The 19,894-nt window shown below is 37.8% G+C and overlaps 1 protein-coding gene and 1 pseudogene across 2 annotated transcripts in view; both read left to right on the forward strand.

Annotated features, from left to right (window-relative positions):
* The window catches only part of Larp4b (La ribonucleoprotein 4B), a 94,171-nt gene that overhangs the window by 21,694 nt on the left and 52,583 nt on the right, over window positions 1-19,894 (forward strand). For both annotated transcript variants that reach the window (XM_004662200.2, XM_045152341.1), the window contains exons 3-4: window positions 12,677-12,824; window positions 13,037-13,177. In XM_004662200.2, coding sequence (XP_004662257.1) covers window positions 12,677-12,824; window positions 13,037-13,177 — 289 coding nt within the window. The remainder of the gene's footprint in view (window positions 1-12,676; window positions 12,825-13,036; window positions 13,178-19,894) is intronic.
* Window positions 14,557-15,981, forward strand: LOC105944294 (annotated as a pseudogene).

Here is a 19,894-nt window from a genome sequence, read left to right on the forward strand (position 1 = left end):
TGCACCCACTTGCTTCCCTCTTCACTGTGTTGTGGGCTTAGGTAGGCTGGCTGGGTCGCTGGGTTGCTGCTCTGATTGCCTGTGCCAGGTGCTGTGTAGGTGAGCTCCCTTCCCCAGGTCTCTGGTGATTGCTGGCACTTGTGCTGGTGATGGGGGAAGGGGAGGCTGTAGATGGTGGTTGAAGGTCTCCCACTGGTTCTCGCCATCCTTTTCCTCACAAGCATCCCCGTCCCCGCTGGTCCCTGCTGTCCTCCCTCACGTTTCTTCAGTTTGCGAGGATGCTGGGGGGAGTGGGAAATCCCCTTACCTGGGTTTTCTTGCTGCTCAGGCCAAGCCTGGAGCTTATGGCCATGCAGACCTGTTGCTATCCCTGTTTGAGCCAATTATGCCTTCTTCTGTGGGCTCTAGATGCTCTGGATCTCTCCTACTTCTTGGCGGCAACTGATAATTTTTTGTTATACACTTTCACTTTTTAATAGAAGAGTGTATTTTTCTGGTTTTTTTTTTTTTTTCTCCCTTGCTTTGGTGGGGTTCCTATGACACTATCTTAGCCAGAAGTCTGGTTCCATGTTTCAAAGAAATCATAGTTGGGTTTTTTTTTGTTGTTGTTTTTGGTTTTCTGAGGTAGAGTCTTGCTCTAGCTCAGGCTGACTTGCAATTCCCTGTATAGTCTCAGGGTGACCTCAAACTCATGGCAATCTTCCTACCTCTGCCTCCCAAGTGCTAGGATTAAAGGTGTGCACCACCACAACCTGGCTTATTGTATAATTTTTTATTGACAACCTCTATTTACAGACGATAAATGATGATCATTCCCTTCCTTCTCCCACTTTCCCCTTCACAACTCCAATATCCATCATATCCCCTACCTCTTTCTGTTGGTCTCACTTTTATTTTGATGTCATTGCCTTATCCTTCTATTTTGAGGGTCTTGTGAAGATGCTGCTAGGCACTGTGAGGTCGTGGATATTGAGGTCAATTTCTGTCTGTACAGTTGTATTGTAAGGAGTTGTACACTTTCTTTGGCTTTTACGTTCTGTCCTCCACCCCTTCTGCAATGAACCCTGAGCTTTGGAGGGAGTGATAGAAATGTTTCAGTGCTGGACACTCCTGTCACTTCTCAGCACTAAGTTGCCTTTTGGGTCATCCCAGTGGTCACTACCATCTGAAAAGAAAAGCTTCTCTAACCACAAGTGAGAGTAGCATTAATATGAATATGAACATCAAGTGTTGTACTTACAAGGCAGTTCGGTGAGCATAATATATTCATTTAGCCAGACAATAGCAGGCTTTATAGCACTAAGGCTCATGACCTCCCCTGCCTTAGGCTTTTGAGGATTTTAGTTCCAGACATCTATTCCCTCTCATAGAGTGGGTCTCCAGTCCAATTAGAGAGCAGTGGGTTTCCCCTAGAACAAACATGCCACTCTTGCACCCGTTCGATCATTTGGCCTGTCTGGCCAAACTGTCCACTGTTTTCACTGCTGATGACTTCTGTCTCCCATAGGACTGCATGCAGTACAGTTTTTTTCTCATCGTTCAGTTGGCTGGTCTCAGGGAGGAGGTTTTTAGCTCAGCCCCAGCTTGACTACTCAGCGGCGTTGCCTCCCAGGCATGTGGAGTTTTCAGCAGTAGGGTTTTATCATCTGTTTCTGGTGGGAAACCAAGGGCCTTGGCAATATTCTGTAATGTTTTGGAGGCAATGGAGACCTCCCTGGCCAACAACTCACTGGAAATTATCCCATCCCTGGCAATGAAAATTTTCTAGTAACAATCTATGGCTTCAGGATGTGCCATTATCTGACAAAGTAGGCTTTCCTATGTCTTATTCACAATATCTTGAATTTTGATTGATCCTTCTCTCTCCCTTCTTTTACCCAATCTCTTCCCCCTGGCCTCCCTTAGGCCATTCCATTCCCTATAATTTGTTCTTCTAATTACACATATACAATACCATCTTTTAACTCCTTCCCTTTCCTCCCTCTCTTATAGCCTTTTTCTAGCTTACTGGCCTCTGCTACCAGGTTTTGGTTCCAGCTCACAACACACAAGTCTAAACATTTGTAGCTTGGATCCACATATGAAAGAGAACATGCAACGTTCGGCTTTCTGGGCCTGGGTTACCTCACCTAGTATAATCCGTTCCAGATCCATTCATTTCCCTGCAGATTTCATAATTTCATTTTTTTCTTACCACTAAATAGAACTCCATTGGGTAAATGTATCACATCTTTATTATCCATTCATCTGTTGAGGGACATGTAGGCTGGTTTAATTTCCTACCTATTGTGAATAGAGCACCAGTTAACATAGCTGTGCAGGTATCTCTAAGGTAGTGAGAAGAGAATCATATGGTAAATCTATTTTTAGCTTTCTCAATTCTGCAATGGGTGTACCAGTCTACATTCCTACCAGTAATGTAGAAGGATTTCCCCCTTTTCACCATTCTTGCTAACATTTATTGTCATTTCTTTTCTTGATGATAGCCATTCTGACAGGAGTGAGATGGAATCTTAAAGTAGTTTTAATTTTTATTTCCCTGATGGCTAATGATGTAGAACTCTTTTTTTAGATGCTTATATGCCATCTGTATATTTCTTCTAAACTATTTATAGTTCCATAGCCCACTTTTTAATTGGCTTGTTTGATTTCTTATTGTTTTTTATTTTTTTTTCGTTCTTTATATATTCTGGAAATTTGTCAGCTGTATAGCTTTCTCCCACTCTGTAGTTTGTCTCTGCTCTGTTCATAGTGTCCTATCCCAGTGGTTGATTATTGGTTTTATTTCCTGAGCAACTGGGGTTATATTTAGAAAGTCATTGCCTAGGCTGTTGAAAGCTTTCCCCTACTTTTTCCTCTAGCAGTTTGAGTTTCAGGTCCAATATTAAGGTCTTGACTTGACTTGGACTTGATTTTTGTGCATGGAGAAAGACAAGGATCTATTTTATCCTTCTACATATAGATATCCAATTTTCCCAGCACTGCTTGTTGAGGAGGCTGTCTTTTCTCCAATGAATATTTTTGGCGTTTTTTAAAAAATTTATTTATTTTTATTGACAACTTCCAAAACTGTAAACAATAACCCATGGTAATTCCCTCCCTCCTCCCACGTTCCATTTTTTTTTGGGGGGGGGTCTCAATTTTTACATGTTCCATTATTATAAAAAATATCCCATGGTAATACCCTCCAACCCCCACTTTCCCCTTTGAAATTCCATTCTCCATCATATCCCCTCCCCATCTCAATCATTCTACTTACATGTATGCAATACCAACCTATTAAGTACCCTCTTCCCATCCTCTATCTTCCCTTTATATATCTCCTTTTTAACTTAATGGCCTCTACTACTGAGTATTTTCCTTCTCAAACAGAAGCCCAGTCATCTGTAGCTAGGATCCACATATGAGAGAGAACATTGCAGCGCTTGGCTTTCTGGGCCTGGGTTACCTCACTTAGTATAATCCTTTCCAGATCCATCCATTTTCCTGCAAATTTCATAACATTATTTTTCTTTACTGCTGAGTAGAACGCCATTGTATAAATTTGCCATATCATATCTTCATTATCCAATCATCAGTTGAGGGCCATCTAGGCTGGTTCCATTTCCCAGCTATTATAAATTGAGCAGCAATAAACATGGTTGAGCACATACTTCTAAGGAAATGAGATGAGTCCTTAGGATATATGCCTAGGACTGCTATAGCTGGATCATAGGGTAGGTCAACTTTTAGCTGTTTTAGGAACCTCCACACTGATTTCCACAATGGCTAGACCAGATTGCATTCCCACCAGCAGTGTAGAAGGGTTCCTCTTTTTCCACATCCCTGCCAACATTTATGATCATTTGTTTTCATGATGGTAGCCAATCTGACAGGAGTATGATGGAATCTCAATGTAGTTTTAATCTGCATTTCCCTGATGAATAGGGACATAGAACACTTTTTTAGATGCTTATATGCCATTCGTATTTCTTCCTTTGAGAAGTCTCTGTTTAGCTCCATAGCCCATTGTTTGATTGGCTTGTTTGATTCCTTATTAGTTAACTTTTTAAGTTCTTTGTATATCCTAGATATTAATTCTCTATCAGATATATAGCTGGCAAAGATTTTTTCCCATTCAGTAGGTTGCCTCTTTGCTTTATACACAGTGTCCTTTGCAGTGCAAACTTTTTGTAATTTCATGAGGTCCTAGTGATTAATCTATGGTTTTATTGCCTGAGCAATTGGGGTTGCATTCACATGTCTTTGCCAAGACCAATATGTTGAAAGATTTCCCCTACTTTTTCCTCTAGCATTTTTAGAATTTCTGGTCTGATGTTCAGGTCTTTAATCCAGTTGGGCTTAATTCTTGCACATGGAGAGATACAAGGATCTATTTTCATCCTTCTACACATACATATCCAGTTTTCCCAACACCATTGGCTGAAGAGGCTATCTTTTCTCCAATGAGTATTTTTGACATTTTTATCGAATATCAGGTGGCTATAGCTACCTGGACTTGCATCTGGGTCATCTGTTCTGTTCCATTGGTCTACATGTCTGCTTTTGTGCCAGTACCACGCTGTTTTTGTTACTATGGCTCTGTAGTATAGGTTAAAATCAGGTATGGTGATACCACCAGCCTTATTTTTGTTGCTCAGTATTATTTTAGATATTCGAGTTTTTTTGTGATTCCAAATACATTTTTGGATTTTTTTTTTTCCTATTTCCATGACGAATGCCTTTGGAACTTTGATGGAGATTGCATTAAATGTATAGATTACTTTTGGTATGATTGCCATTTTCACAATATTGATTCTTCCCATCCAGGAACAAGGGATGTTTTTCCACTTCCTAGTGTCTTCTGCAATTTCTCACTTGAGTGTTTTAATGTTCTCATTATAGAGATTCTTTATTTCCTTGTTTAGGTTTATTCCAAGGTACTTTTTTTTCCTTGATGCAATTGTGAATGGGAAGTGATTCTCTGATTTCATCCTCTGTTTGTGGTTAACATATATGAAGGCTACTGATTTCTGTGTATTTATTTTGTATCCTACTACGTTGCTGTAGGTTTTTATCAGCTCTAACAGTTTGCTAGTAGAGTCTTTAGCGTCCTTTATATATAGAATCATGTCATCAGTAAATAGTGATAACTTGATCTCTTCCTTCCCAAATTGTATCCTTTTTATGTGTGTCTCTTGATTTATTGCTATAGCTAAGACTTCGAGAACTATATTAAATAAAAGTGGGGACAGTGGACACCCTTGTATTGTTCCTGATTTTAGTGGAAAAGCTTCCAGTTTTTCCCCATTTAGTAATATGTTGGCTGTAGGCTTGTCATAAATAGCCTTTATTTTATTGAGATATGTTCCTTGTATTCCCAGTCTCTGTAGGACTTTTATCATGAAGGGATGTTGAAATGCTTTTTCTGCGTCTAATGAGATGATCATGTGATTTTTATCCTTCAATCCATCTTTATGATGTACTAATTACATTTATAGATTTGCGTATGTTGAACCATCCCTGCATCTCTAGGATAAAGCCTACTTGGTCAGGGTGAATGATCTTTCTTATATATTCTTGTATTGTTTGCCAATATTTTGTTGAGAACTTTTGCATCTATGTTCATGAGGGAGATTGGTCTGTAATTTTCTTTTTTTGTTCTATCTTTGTCTGGTTTTGGTATCAGGGTGATGCTGGTCTCATAGAAGGAGTTTGGTAGATATCCTTCTTTTTCTATTTCCTGTAAAAGCTTAAGAAGCATTGGTGTTAGGTCTTCCTTGAAGGTCTGGTAAAATTCAGCAGTGAATCCATCTGGGCCTGGATTTTTTTTAGCTGGGAAATTTTTGATAACTGTTCGGATCTCCATGCTTGTTATAGGTCTAATTAAGTGATTAATCTTATCTTGATTTAATTTAGGTAGGTCATAGAATACAAGGAACTCATCCATTTCTTTCAGATTTTCATACTTTTTGGAGTATATGCTTTTATAGTATGTCCCTATGATTTTTTGAATTTCTCTGGCATCTGTTGTTATGTTACCTTTTAAATCTCTAAATTTTATTAATTTGTGTCTCTTCTCTCTCTTTTGGTCAGATTTGCTAAAGGTTTATCAGTCTTGTTTATCCTTTCAAAGAACCAACTCTTTGTTTCATTAATTCTTTGGATTTTTTTTTTTTTGTTTGTTTGTTTCTATTTCATCAATTTAAGCCCTAATCTTTATTATTTCTTCCCGACTACTGATTTTTGGGTTGCCTCGGTGAAGCATTAGGTCGTGTACTTGTGGCCTTTCTACTTTCTTAATATAGGCACTTAAAGCTATAAATTTATGTGTTAGAACTGCCTTCATTGTGTCCCAGAGATTTTGGTATGTTGTGTTCTCATTATCGTTTGACTCTATAAATTTTTTTATTTCCTTCTTGTTTTCTTCATTGACCCATTCATCATTTAGTAGTGTATTGTTTAGATTCCATGATTTTGTGTATGGTCTATAGCCTTTCTTGCTTCCATTTTGTAGTTTAATCCATTGTGCTCATTAAGAATGCAAGGAATTATTTCACTATTCATGTATTTGTTAAGATTTGCTTTGTTTCCTAATATATGGTCTGTTTTAGAAACTGTTCCATGTGCTGCTGAAAGGAATATATATTCTGCAGCACTTGCGTGAAATGTCCTGTAGATATCTGTTAGGTCCATTTCTTCTATGACCTCATTTAGTCCAGTTGACTTTCTGTTTATTTTTTCCCGCGATGACCTGTCAATTGATGAGAGTGGGGTGTTGAAGTCACCCATTACCACTATGTTTGGTGTTATCTGTGACGTTAGTTCTAATAGTGTTTGATGAATTTGAGTGCCCCCATGTTAGGTGCATATATGTTTAGGATTATAATGTCCTCCTGTTGGAGTGTGCCCTTAATCAATACAAAGTGACCTTCCTTATCTTTCCTAATTCATGTTGCACTGAAGTCTACCTTGTCAGATATATGATAGCAATCCCTGCTTGTTTTCTAGGCCCATTTGCTTTAAACACCATTTTTCAACCTTTCACCCTAAGATAACATCCATCCTTTGTAGAAAAGCGAGTTTCTTGGAGACACCAAATTGTAGATTCTACTTCTTAACCCATTCTTCAACCCTGTGTCTTTTGTTTGGGGTATTGAGGCCATTGTTATTAAGTGATATTATTGAAAGGTATGTATTTATGTTTGCCATTTTTTTTGTGTGGTTCAGGTTCTTTGCTCTCTTGTGTTAATTAATAGTTGGGTATTGCTTGTTTTTTTCAGTTTCCTTATATGTGTGCTTTTCCTTCTCTTCAGCATTGAGGATTCTTTCAAGTATTTTCTATAGAGGTAGTTTTGTCTTCAAATACTCCTTTAACTTGCTTTTGTCATGGAATGTCCTTATTTCTCCATCTATTGGAATGGATAGCTTTGCAGGATAAAGTAACCTTGGTTGACAGTTATCTTTCAGAACTTGGAATACATCACTCCAAGCCCTTCTGGCTTTTGAAGTTTTTGTTGAGTAATCTGCTGTCATGCTGATGGGCTTGCCTTTGTAGGTAACTTGATTTTTCTCTCTGACTGCTTTCAGTATTTTTTCTTTGGGTTGTGTGTTTGGTAGTTTGATTATAATATGGCGAGGAGAGGTTCTTTTCAGGTTTTGTCTGGCTGGTGTTCTAAAGGCTTCCTGTATCTGCATTGGCATCTCTTTCCCAATTTGGGGGAAGTTTTCTTCTATGATTTTGTTGAGGACGCCTACTATGCCTTTGGTGTGAGATTGTTCTCCTTCTACTATGCCCTGAATTCTTATGTTTGATCTTTTCATAGTGTTCCCAATATCTTGAAGTTCCCATTCATACTTTTCTATTTGTTTGTCTTTCTCTTTGTTGGACTGTATTAGATCTGCCACCTGGTCTTCTAGCTTAGATATTCTGTCTTCTCCTTCATCCATTCTACTGGTGAGATTTTCTACTGAGATTTTTATTTCATTAACTGTGTTCTTCATTGCTAGTAATTGTGACTGCTTTTGCTCTATCATTTCTATTTCCTTATTTATGTCTTGTATTGCCTTCTTTATTTCATCAAATTGGTGTCCTGCATCTTCTTTGGTTCCTTTGATTTCCTCTCTGATTTCCTCTTTCATTCCTATGATTTGTTCTTTGACTTCTTTGAACATATTTACATTCATTCCTTTGAAATCCTTGTCAGGCATTTCCTCCAGCTAGTTCTCACTGGAGGTCATCTCTGATGCATTAATACTTTTTGTTGGATTTATATTGTCTTGATTTTTGGTGTTTCTTGTGTTATAATGTATGCAGTTTTGCATCTTGGATTAATTTAATGCTTGGATTTTCTAGTTTTCTGGTTATTTGTAGCTGTATCAATTGATCTGATGTTATATATCTTCAGTGTAGGAGATTAAGATGCTAGGTGTGGCTCTTAACACTCTCAGAGTATCTAGAAAAGTGTTCTAGGGGTTGAGTTTGACTGCTGTGGTAGTATTCAAGTAGGCTGAGTGGAACAAAATACTCATAGATTCTAAAAGTTAACTAAACACTGTAGACCTTTAGTCAACTACAGTACCGAGTATTTATGCAAGAGTAAGTGTCATAACAAGCAGATCCTCTATCAACAAAGAGGTTAAGATTTCTCATGTTTTGAGGTTTCCAAGTCAGCTTGTGACCAAGTGAGACCCTTCCCTGGTAGAACCTGTTACCTTTTTGGATGATTTTGGTCTCAGTCAAGTAGGCTGGCTGGGTTGCTAGACCACTGTTCTGTTTTCTGGAGCTTTTCCTGTGGGGCAAACTGAGCCTGGCAACTGTGGCCCTGCAGATGGGTACCCCTGCTGCTGGAACCGCTGCTGCTGCTGCTGAAGCTGTCGCTGCTGGGTCCGCCGCTGCTATAACTGCTGCTGGTAGATCTGCTGGTTCCGCTGCCCCTGCTGGAGCTACTGTTTCGGTGCCAGAGCTGGGGCGCTGTTGAAGGATCTGCTTCGGCCTGCTTATGTGGGCTCTGGATGCTCTGGGACTCTGCTACTTCTGCTGCCGTTTTAATTTCTCACACACCTCACATTTTAGTAAAAGTGTGTATTTTGCTGGGTTTTCTTTGGCTTTTTTTCTCCTCTATGCTGCTTTGACGTGGTTCCTATGCTGCCATCTTAACTGGAAGTCCATTTTTGGCATTTTTTTGGTCAAACATCAGATGGCTTACGTGCCTGGATTAACATCTGGGTCCTCTATTCTGTTCCATTGATCTGTGTGTCTGTGTTTGTGTCTGTACCATGCTGTTTTTGTTGTTATGGCTTTGTAATATAGCATAAAATCAGGTATGGGGATACCACCAGCCTCATTTTTGTTGCTCAAAATTCTTTTGGCTATTCGAGGGTTTTTTGTGCTTCTAGATGAATTGATGAATGTCTTGTTTTGCTGATTATTAGAACAGCTTTATGATTACCATTTTTATGGGTAAAGTACCTGGCACTTAACCTTTCTCTGCCTTGGCTTTCTTGTAAAACTGGTAGTAAGATTTGCCCTTTAGACTTGTTTTGATTCATTCCTGATGTGTAGATATAAAGATCTCTATGTTTCATATTGGTTAACTGCCTAAAAGTGTGCAAAACACTTGACATTTGGTGTGTACTCAACCACTTGAGATGTAATAATTTCTTAAGCATATGCTCCCATTATTTTGTGAATATTGTCAAGAAAGTAGAGTCATGTGGAAAATATTTTTTTGTTTCACTAAGGATTCATTCAACATATTTCCCAAGCACCTTTGTAGTAAGCATCATTAGCAATAAGTTGGTGCTCAAAATATCAGTGATGGTTGCACCCAAGAATATATGCACCACAAACACACAGTGGCCATGAACATCATCGGAGATCATGTTTGCCATGCTGTATTAGCTCTTTTAAGTGCTACTTGTGTCTTCTTCACAGCCAACATTGTCATGTAATCTATGTTAATAAATTAGAAAATATCATGTTTATGTTGGTCAACTGCAATAGGTGCTAAAATGGAAACGATTAATGCTAGTTAGAGTTCGGAATTTAAAGAATGTACAATATGTGCCTGAGACAAAGGGAGTCTGTTAAATGAATGGAATGAAATCTGAGGTAGGAAGACTTCATTGTGTATTGCTGAGCACTGGCCCTCGAATTGGGTCTAATCAAATGAATGGAATGAAATCTGAGGTAGGAAGACTTGGTTATACATTGCTGAGTACTGTCCAGAGAATTGGGTCTAATCAGAAAAGATGATTGCACAGGCTTTGGAGTATGAAAGCCAGTGAGTAATAATATAAACAATCAAACGAAACAGGTCCAAAGGAGATAAATGCTGACCAAGGGGTAAGTTTATGAAATAGTTTCTTTTGTGCCTTTTAGCTCTGTAAAGTTTTGATTACAATTGGACTCTGATTTTCTGGCACATGCTGCTGGTGAGCATGTCACATGTACTTCTCTCTTAGATAGGTGGATGTATGTGAGGAAGAGTTGCCAAAGATGAACTGGAAGTGTAGGTTGTATAATGTAAGAATAGAAATTGAGTAGTAAGCTTTTCAGGAGAAGAACCTGTTTTCCCCCTTATCAGCAGTACTTAACAAAGTACGAATTTCAAGTATGTACTCACTTAGGTATCTGGATTTGTGGGTATGTTTTAACTATTACCCAATGAGTAGAGCAGAAAATCAGTCACTTCAGAAGGATGAACCTGAAGGTTTTTTGTTTATTTTTGTTTTTTATCTGTAAGTCTTCACTATTTCAGAAACAGTTTCACTGATGACTTCATTACCTGAGACAGTATAGATTAATCCTGTGCCTTTTCTTTCTTTCTTAAAATTTTTATTTATTCCTTTGAGAAAGAGAGAGAAAGAGTTGGGGGGAAGAGGGAGGGAGAAAATGGGTGTGCCAGGGCCTCTAACCATTGCAAACAAACTCCAGATGCATATGTCAGTATGTTCATCTGGCTTTTGTGGGTACTAGGGAATGAAAGCTACATCCTTAGGCTTTGCAGGCAAGTGCCTCAATTGCTAAACCACGCTCTCCAGCCCTGAGTCCTACCTATACTTTTTAAAATTGTTAATCTTCATGCTTCCTTGATGTAAATTATTAATAATGCCTGCTTACTGTTTTATGTGTGATGGAGTACAGAAACCAGTACTGTCTATGGTACAGGTTGGGGCTGCACACAGGGCTGTTCCTAGCTTACATCATTGGCTGGTTGGGGCCTTTGCGGGGTGGGGGGTAAATGATACCCAGGGGTTAGGATCCTTTGACCTGGTTTTAGGAGGCTGTAACACCCTGTACCATAATGTGAAGGCTGGTGGTTAGTTTAAAAGGGCAGTTTGTCAAGGTTTGTTAGGGAATTGTGATGTGAAAATTGGAGTTAGCATTTGAGGAATAATTACTACTACGATGTTGCTTTTTCTTTAGACTTTGTGGTGTCATTCAGGGTTTGTAAGCAGGAAAAAGGCCTGGCTATATGAGAAAAAGTGGTGAATAAAAGTGGGTAATGTCTATCTAGAAAGGGACCGTTAAGGGTTTTATTTAAAATATTTTTTGTTCATTTTTTATTTATTTATTTGAGAGCAACAGACACAGGGTGAAAGACAGGTAGAGAATGGGCACGCCAGGGCTTCCAGCCACTGCAGATGAACTCCAGATGCGTGCGCCCCCTTGTGCGTCTGGCTAATGTGGGACCTGGGGAACCGAGCCTCGAACCCGGGTCCTTAGGCTTCACAGGCAAGTGCTTAACCGCTAAGCCATCTCTCCAGCCCCCGTTAAGGGTTTTTAAGGTGCATCAGGAAAAATTAATTCCCAGAGCAAATGAAGGGATGAGCCTTGTGGCTCTCATGGGAGACAGAGTGGGAGGCATAAAAGTGCTGTTGTATTTAGAAACAGCAAGCAGTTGGTGTGACTAGGCCTAAGAGGTCATGAGTATGTACACCATGCTGAATATTTTAGGTGCCTCTTTCCAGCAGCCTTATAAGGCAAGAAGTACAAAAGTCATTTTCCAGGTGAGGTTAATAGAAATTAAGTGTAAACTCCCCACTTTACACAGGTAACCTTGAGAAGAGTTGGGCACACTTGAGAACCTAGACTGGCGGTATTGCAGGAAGATTGGGGGGTTGTTGTTCTAAGGAAGCTCCAAAGGTCATAAATAGGGAAACTCTTTTAAGAATGGGATCAAGTAATTCTGTTGAAAGTATAACTGCTTCACTGCCCTATTGGATGCCTTATTGTCTTGGCAGATGACTGAGGTTTCCCTCAACTTGCAGTAGCCTTATTCTTAGAAGGAACTTTGATTTTCTGCATTTTTTGCTTATGTGAATGTTTGAAACTTTATAACTAAAATTTTTCCATCAACATTTTATTTATAATTTGGAATTTATATGAGGTAGCATATGAAATTGCTAGTTATACTGAATTTTCCATGAAAGCAAGAACTAAGTCTGTTATTAATTCTGTAGAGAGCCTTGTGCTTTGAAGAAACTTAAATCTAAGGGTAGATTAGGTAAGCTTTTGGTCACATCAGCTTTTGTTACTTTTGCCTGATTTTTATCCCAAAGGTAAACACATCGGCTCAGCCCTTTTAGCTTAAATTCTTTTAACACAGATGGTTTTTTACTCTATATTAATAAGTAAAATAGCACTTGGTTGAACTTTGGCTATAAATGTATATATGAAATTTTTTTGTAGGTACCAACAACTAAGGTTTCAGAGCTAAACCCCAATGCAAAAGTATGGGGGTCTCATATGTTACATTTGGAAGCAAGTAATGCAGCTGTTGGTGTGAATGCCGCGTGGGAGGAGGCAGCCAGCCATCATGCAGACTGCAGCGAGCAGGGTGAGTTGTGAACCTGGTCATGACCAAGAGTAGCCCTGCTCCCAACTCTGCTCTTGTTACAACTGCAATTTTTCTTTAAAAAGTTACCAAGTCACATTTGTGTCCTCAAGCTTGGAGAGCTTTACAGTTTAAATTTTTTGAGCTAATGTAAACTTCATTTAGGGAAAGTTACTCTTCTAACAGTACCTCTTGGTATAAAATTGCCATTATAGGATTGGATGCAAATGGAGATGGTGACAAAAGCCATGAGAATATGGTATTACCAGACTTACAAGAGTCAGACCCAGTAGGCATGAACACTTTGACTCTGGATCACTCAGAGAATGAACCTCTGCATGAACACAGTGAAACAGGTAAAACTCGCTTATTAACTGTTGTGCTTCTCAGTACTTTTTAAATGCTCTTTCCATCTCAGTCTCATGTGGGTGTATAAATGAGGCCCTAGGGGAGAAGGCATCCTGGAGTCTTCAGAGACTGATGGCACTCAGTTTGGAGAAGCAACAGATTGTTCATGGGTTGTCTGCTCATCAAATACAGAAGAAGCATTATTGCTGGCATTGAGAGGGAGGTTGGTGGGTCATAAGGGAATGTAGTGGTGCCTGAGGGTAGATGAAGCCACATCCTCAGAATCCATATAGTGACGGGAAGATAGTAATGATATTTGGGGAAGATAATTTTACAGGAACATGGAAGAATGGCTTTTTAAAAAGATAAATTTGGGCTGGAGAGATGCCTAGTGGTTAAGGTGCTTGTAGGCAAAGCCAAAGGACTCAGGTTTCATTCCACAGTACCCAAGTAAAGCCAGATACACAAGGTGGCACATGCATTTGGAGTTTGTTTGCGGTGGCTAGAGGCCCTAGTTTTCCCATTCTCTATTTGCTTCTTTTCATTCATTCATTCTCTCTCTCAAATAAAATATTTTTGTAAGAAAAGAAATTAAAAAGTAAACCTAAGAACTGATACAACAGGAAACTCTTTAAGAACCTCGACTTTGAGTAGTGGTCATCAAAATGCATGGGAAGGCAGTAAGTAGGAAAAGGAGATTTCTGGTTTTGGTTTTGTAGTGCCCAGTGTCATTGTAAATTGATTGTGAAAGTTAAACCTGTTGAGGAAAATTTTGCTTGTTTATTTTCATTCTTATTGTCACAGTTGTGTAATGGCATTATTGGTTTTAAAACAAGTCAGGTCCCTTCTCTCTGTCTTGCTTAATGAAGGCAATGGGAAATACAGGAAGGAATTACTTACTGACCTAGGTGCCAGCTTGGTGGTACAAAGCTTAGATCATAAACAATAACTTTCTGGCACAAGTCTCTGAAAATATGGCAAACTCAGAAATTTTGAATTAAGTGGGAAAATCTTAATACTACGTAAGGTTTTTATTTTTTCAAGGTAGAGTCTCACTCTTGGCCCAGGCTGACTTGGAATTCACTATGTAGTTTTAAGCTGGCTTCAAACTCTCAGCCACCCTCCTGCCTCCCCACAGCATGCATTTGGACTTCATTTACAGTGGCTAGAGGCCCTAGCACACCCATTCTCTCTCCCTCTCTCTCTCTCTCTCTCTCTCTGTCTTTCTCCCTGTCTCTCTCTCTCTCTCTCTCTCTCTGTCTCTCTCTGTCTCTGTCTCAAATAAAAAAAATAAGATTCCAGCTATGTCTGTGCTGCGGAGGCTCCTGTGGCCACCACCATGGTTAACACTCACGCTGTCCCCTCACCAGCCCTTCCTGTGGCCGACATGGTGTGGCTGGAGGGACTAGTGGGCCTCCCTGTTAAGAGCATGGCCACACAGCCTGAGGACATACCCCAAGGCTGGTGGCTGCTGCCCATCCCCGTAGCCACTGTCAAGGAGACAATTGCCCTTGGTAGAACAGATATTGAAGATTTAGACCTCTATGCTACATCACGAGAGAGACGATTTTGTTTATTTGCTTCTATAGAAAGTGATGGGCAGTTACTTGTGACTCCATATGATTATATTTTGTCTCTTAACAACTGATGTGCCTAAAACTTGCTAAAACATGGAAGTCACTTTCTAAGCAGGAAACTCAGAAACACCACCAGTTTGGAAGGGATCATCAAAGCTGTTTCGCAATCTTAAAATAAAGAGGTGTGATTTCTTACACAGAATATCTTTTCCTTTTATTTTAACAAAGCCACATGCATGTTTTAGAATAGCCTTGAACATGTTTGACACTGATGGCAATGAGATGGTGGATAAGAAGGAATTTTTGGTGCTTCAAGAGATCCAGGAAAAAAAAAATGAAAAGAGAGAGACTACAGGAGACGAAGAAAAGCGTGCAATGTTGCGTCTTCAACTTGATGGGTACCATTCTCCTACTAATAATGTACTTAAAACAGATGCAGGGGAAATATCTCCAGAAGCTATTGGGATACACTGAGGCGTAACACAAGCCAAGCACTCTTCAGATTTCGCAGAGTGTACTGATGATGTCACAAGTTTTGTGTCAGATAACAACCCTACTGGTACACTTTTTTGGAAAGAAAGGAAAAGCTGAGCTCAGCTTTGAAGATTTTTATAGATTCATGGATCACCTCCAAACAGAAGTTCTGGAAATTGAATTATTTTCCTACTCTAATGCAATGAATACCATCAGTGAAGAGGATTTTGCTCATATTCTGTTACGATATACACATGTAGAAAATACATCAATATTTTTGGGAAATGTGTGCTACAGTATACCTGAGGAAAAAAGCATCCCATTTGATGAGTTTAGATCATTTTTCCAGTTTCTGAACAACTTAGAAGACTTTGCAATTACACTCAATATGTATAACTTTGCAAGCCGTTATATAGGACAAGATGAATTTAAATGTGCTGTCTACATAGCTACTGAACTGAAAATAACCACATTTAGTGAACATTGTCTTGATTTTTGATGTTGACAAAGATGATCAATTAAGTTATAAAGAATTTATTGGAATTATGAAAGACAGACTTCAAAGAGGATTTCAGGGTTATAAAACAGTCCAGAAATATACCACTTTTAAATCCTGCCTGAAGAAGGAACTTAAAAGCAAATAAATACTCCTAAAACAAGAATGAAAGGAGTACAATCTATGTGACAAATACAAGAAGCAAAACTTTCTAAGATGTTGTGCAAGTCTGAAATCAGATCTTGTAGAAGGTCAAGGAGAGGATAAATATCTGAATTCTTAAATACAAACAGATATGAATGCATCTGTTTATTACAAATGTTAGCCGTGGGTTCAGTCCCCAGCACCGCCAAAAGAAAAAGTTCCTGCAAATGTTAAATACGGTTGAGTTGAGCTTTTGCATTGATTTCATGAACTCTGCACTTCTTTATTCCCTTCTAAAGTATGTGGATACTTCCAGTGACTCTAGGAGAATGGATTTAATTATTTATTTATTTAGAGGTTTGCTTTATTTCAAAATCATTTATGAATCATAGACTATACAGACCACTTGAAATGGACAGTACATTTTCTTTTGTTTTGGATTGTGAACTTATTTGCACAAAATGAATATTGCTTCAAATTTGTCTTAGGACCCTTAGAGGAGTTATTAGTTCACCTATTATTAATTTATTGAAATACTTTTGGAAAACAAAAAGAAATTAGATTAATGACAGGATACTTTACATTAACTTTAGAAGGACTTATGTAACATAGATGGTGTGGCGTTTTTTATGTCAGTTTATGTTGTTTAGTTGTGTTTTGTTTTAACTTTCTACCAAAGCCAACAGGGTATCAGGATTTTATGTATACAGTAAAGAAATCTAAAATGCAGATTTGTTTAAAAATAAAGATTATTTACTTATGGCTAGAAGCAAGGGCAGTTGTAATAGTAATTGATGTGTCAATATTTTAACATGATACTGCTTTTGATGGCAAGTGGAATGTGTTAACAACAGAAACAGTTTCCCACAGTTTTGTAATTCACTGCCTATTGTTACCATATGTCTGTAGTATGAAATGAGTATTATACAAGACTAAGATAAATTGGGTTAGAAGACTGACGTGTATTTAGGTAGAAGATAATGTTTCTCGCAAAAGGACCACATGTAAAATAGATGCAGATAGTTAGCAATAATGATAATTTAAGTTATTAATTATTGCAAAACAGCGTGTCTTAAAAGGGCAAGTAAAACTTTCTGTTGAGCAGAAAACCCATTCCCGAGGCCAAGTCTGAAGGTTTGCAGATGTAAGGTCTGTATGGATAGAGGACAAGCTTAAGACCAGCCTGTATGACTTAGTTAAGACCTAAAAAGAAGAGTGGAAGAAATAGCTCAGTTCATTCCCAACACTTCAAAGTAAAAATTAAAAATAGAAAGAAAAAGGAAAAATAACACAATGAGATTTTACACTGAGAAAAAATTAGAGAAGGCTTAATAGAAACTTGTTTAATTAATAGCATTGATTTATGTAATGATATTATAAAGTAATATAATGAATTTAAGTTAATATTCTTACATATTGTATGTGGACGATAAGTTAATTTATGGTCCTTTCTGAGACATATTTAATGTAAATTACATACACACCAACTTTGATGTTACATATGAAAATAGCAAACACTGACTTTTATAAGTTATTAAATGTGAAATTGATCTGCATCAGCTTATTTATAAAAGTAATCTTACATCCAAGAAAATCTTAATGGCATTGATTGTATGTTTTTTAGATTTTTTCACATTATTATTTATTGCATCAATATAGAAGTACAAATGTACAAATTTAAGATTCCCAGATAATATAATTTAATTTTTATTAGTCAAATGATTGATTATACAGTGAAACATACCCACTCATTTATCATGCCTCAGGTCCATTATGCTATGTACACTGAATGTTCTCAGTGATACTTGTTATGTAAAATAATTGAAAAATACAAATGATTTTTTGACTATAAGTTATATTATCATATACATGGAAAATCTTGTAAATAAAAGTTAAAACACTATGCTACATACATAATCATTCTTTAATGTTTTTATCATTATGAATCGTTGAATATCTGTTTGTAAGGCTGCAACATAATGTAAAAATGAGAATAAAAGACTCTGATCACTGGAAAGAAGATAGTAAATTACAGTAATTTCTTTCATAATATCCCTCTTGAACGTTTTCTTACATTAAATGGGTGTCAAAAAAACTCACTAAATTGTTGGTTACATAATTAAAATATTTTTAAATTTTTGCAAATAATGTACTATATATGCGTGCTATTAACTTCATAATTTACGTTTACAAACTATTCTTTGTAAATCAAACTACATATAAAAATTAAGCAGTATAATTTTTTTAAAGAAAGACTGTGATATGATAAGTGGTATATAATACTTATAAGAATTATTTCATGATAAATTCATTTAACTTAAATTTTATTAATTGTTCTTATTATAAATTATAGTTATAAAGCTGTATGTCTTACATTCTTATATGATCTTAAATAAATATACCTGCTCTTCACTCCAGAAAAAATAAAATAATTTTGATTTCTTTCTTTATTATTATTATTTTATTTTTTGGCTGTTCAAGATAGGGTTTGGCTCTGGCTCAGGCTGACCTGGAATTAACTATGTAGCCTCAAACTCATGGCGATCCTCCTACCTCTGCCTCCCAAGTACTGGGATTAAAGGCGTGCGCCATCACGCTTGGCTCATGATTTCTTTCTTTAAATGTTAGTAACTGTAATTGCTGTGTTATAGGATAAACATAAGCTTAGTTTTATAAGAAACACATTAAACTGTCTTTCATATGACTACTGGTGGTAGCTTCTTGTATTTTAACGCTTTGTGGTTAGGCCCATTCTTGGTAGGCCTTGTTACGTCTTCTTTCAGGTTTGACTCCACTGTCATTATGTATTATTAAAGCAGTTTTTCCTTGATGTGTAATCAGTTTTTCTGGAAACAAACATAGCTATTTCTGCTGTTTTTTGATTACTGTTAGCATGCTCTTTTTCTGTTTGTTTTGTTTGAGATTGGGTCTTGTCCTGTAGCCCTTGTAGGTCTGGAACTTGGGATACTTCTGACTTTACCTCAAGTGCAGGGATTACTGGTATGCATCACCCTGTTCCATCTTTTCTTTTTTTTTTCCCCGGCATAGTAAAACATACAAAAAATTTATCTCTGCCTTTTTTTCTGGAAGAAGGCAGGTTGCTGGTGATAAAACTCAGGACTTTATACATGTTAGGCATATGTTCTACCACTGAATCATAACCTTCAGCATCTGCTGCATTTTTTTCTCCCAGTGGCCTCACTCTAGTCCAGGCTGACCTAGAATTCACTATGTAGTCTCAGGGTGGCGTTGAACTCACTGTGATCCTCCTACCTCTGCCTCCCATGTGCTGGGATTAAAGGCGTGCACCACCATGCTGGGCACATTTTTATTTTTATTTTTTTAAATTTTTAAAAATTATTTATTTATTTATTTGAGAGCGACAGACACAGAGAGAAAGACAGATAGAGGAAGAGGAGAGAATGGGCGCACCAGGGCTTCCAGCCTCTGCAGACGAACTCCAGACGCGTGCGCCCCCTTGTACATCTGGCTAACGTGGGACCTGGGGAACCGAGCCTCGAACCGGGGTCCTTAGGCTACACAGGCAAGCACTTAACCGCTAAGCCATCTCTCCAGCCCACATTTTTATTTTTAATTGCACAGTTCAGTGGCACGGAATACTGTTAGACAACCATTATCTGCATCTATCTCCTTTTTTGTCTTATAAAAAACTGAAATTCTATGCCCACTAAAAATAACTACCCATTTCTTTTTTCTTCAGTGGTTCCTGACACACACCATTGTACTTTCTCTAGGAATTTGACTACTGTGGGAAACCCCTGTAAATGGAATCATATAGCATTTATCTTTCTGTAGTTGACTTATTTCATAATATATTCACAAAATGTCCTTAAGGATTATCCGTATGGTAGCATATGTCAGACTTTCCTTTTGAAGACTGAATAATACTCAATTGTATGTATATACCACATTATGTTTAAATTTGTTAACCTGGTGTTGCTTCCATTCTACTTTTATTTATGTGTATAATGCTGCAAGGTTTTGGAACCCAGAAATGGAATTTGTGGATCTAA

The sequence above is a fragment of the Jaculus jaculus genome, chromosome 6 (assembly GCF_020740685.1).
Source record: "Jaculus jaculus isolate mJacJac1 chromosome 6, mJacJac1.mat.Y.cur, whole genome shotgun sequence".
In the NCBI taxonomy this organism is placed as follows: Eukaryota; Metazoa; Chordata; class Mammalia; order Rodentia; family Dipodidae; genus Jaculus; species Jaculus jaculus.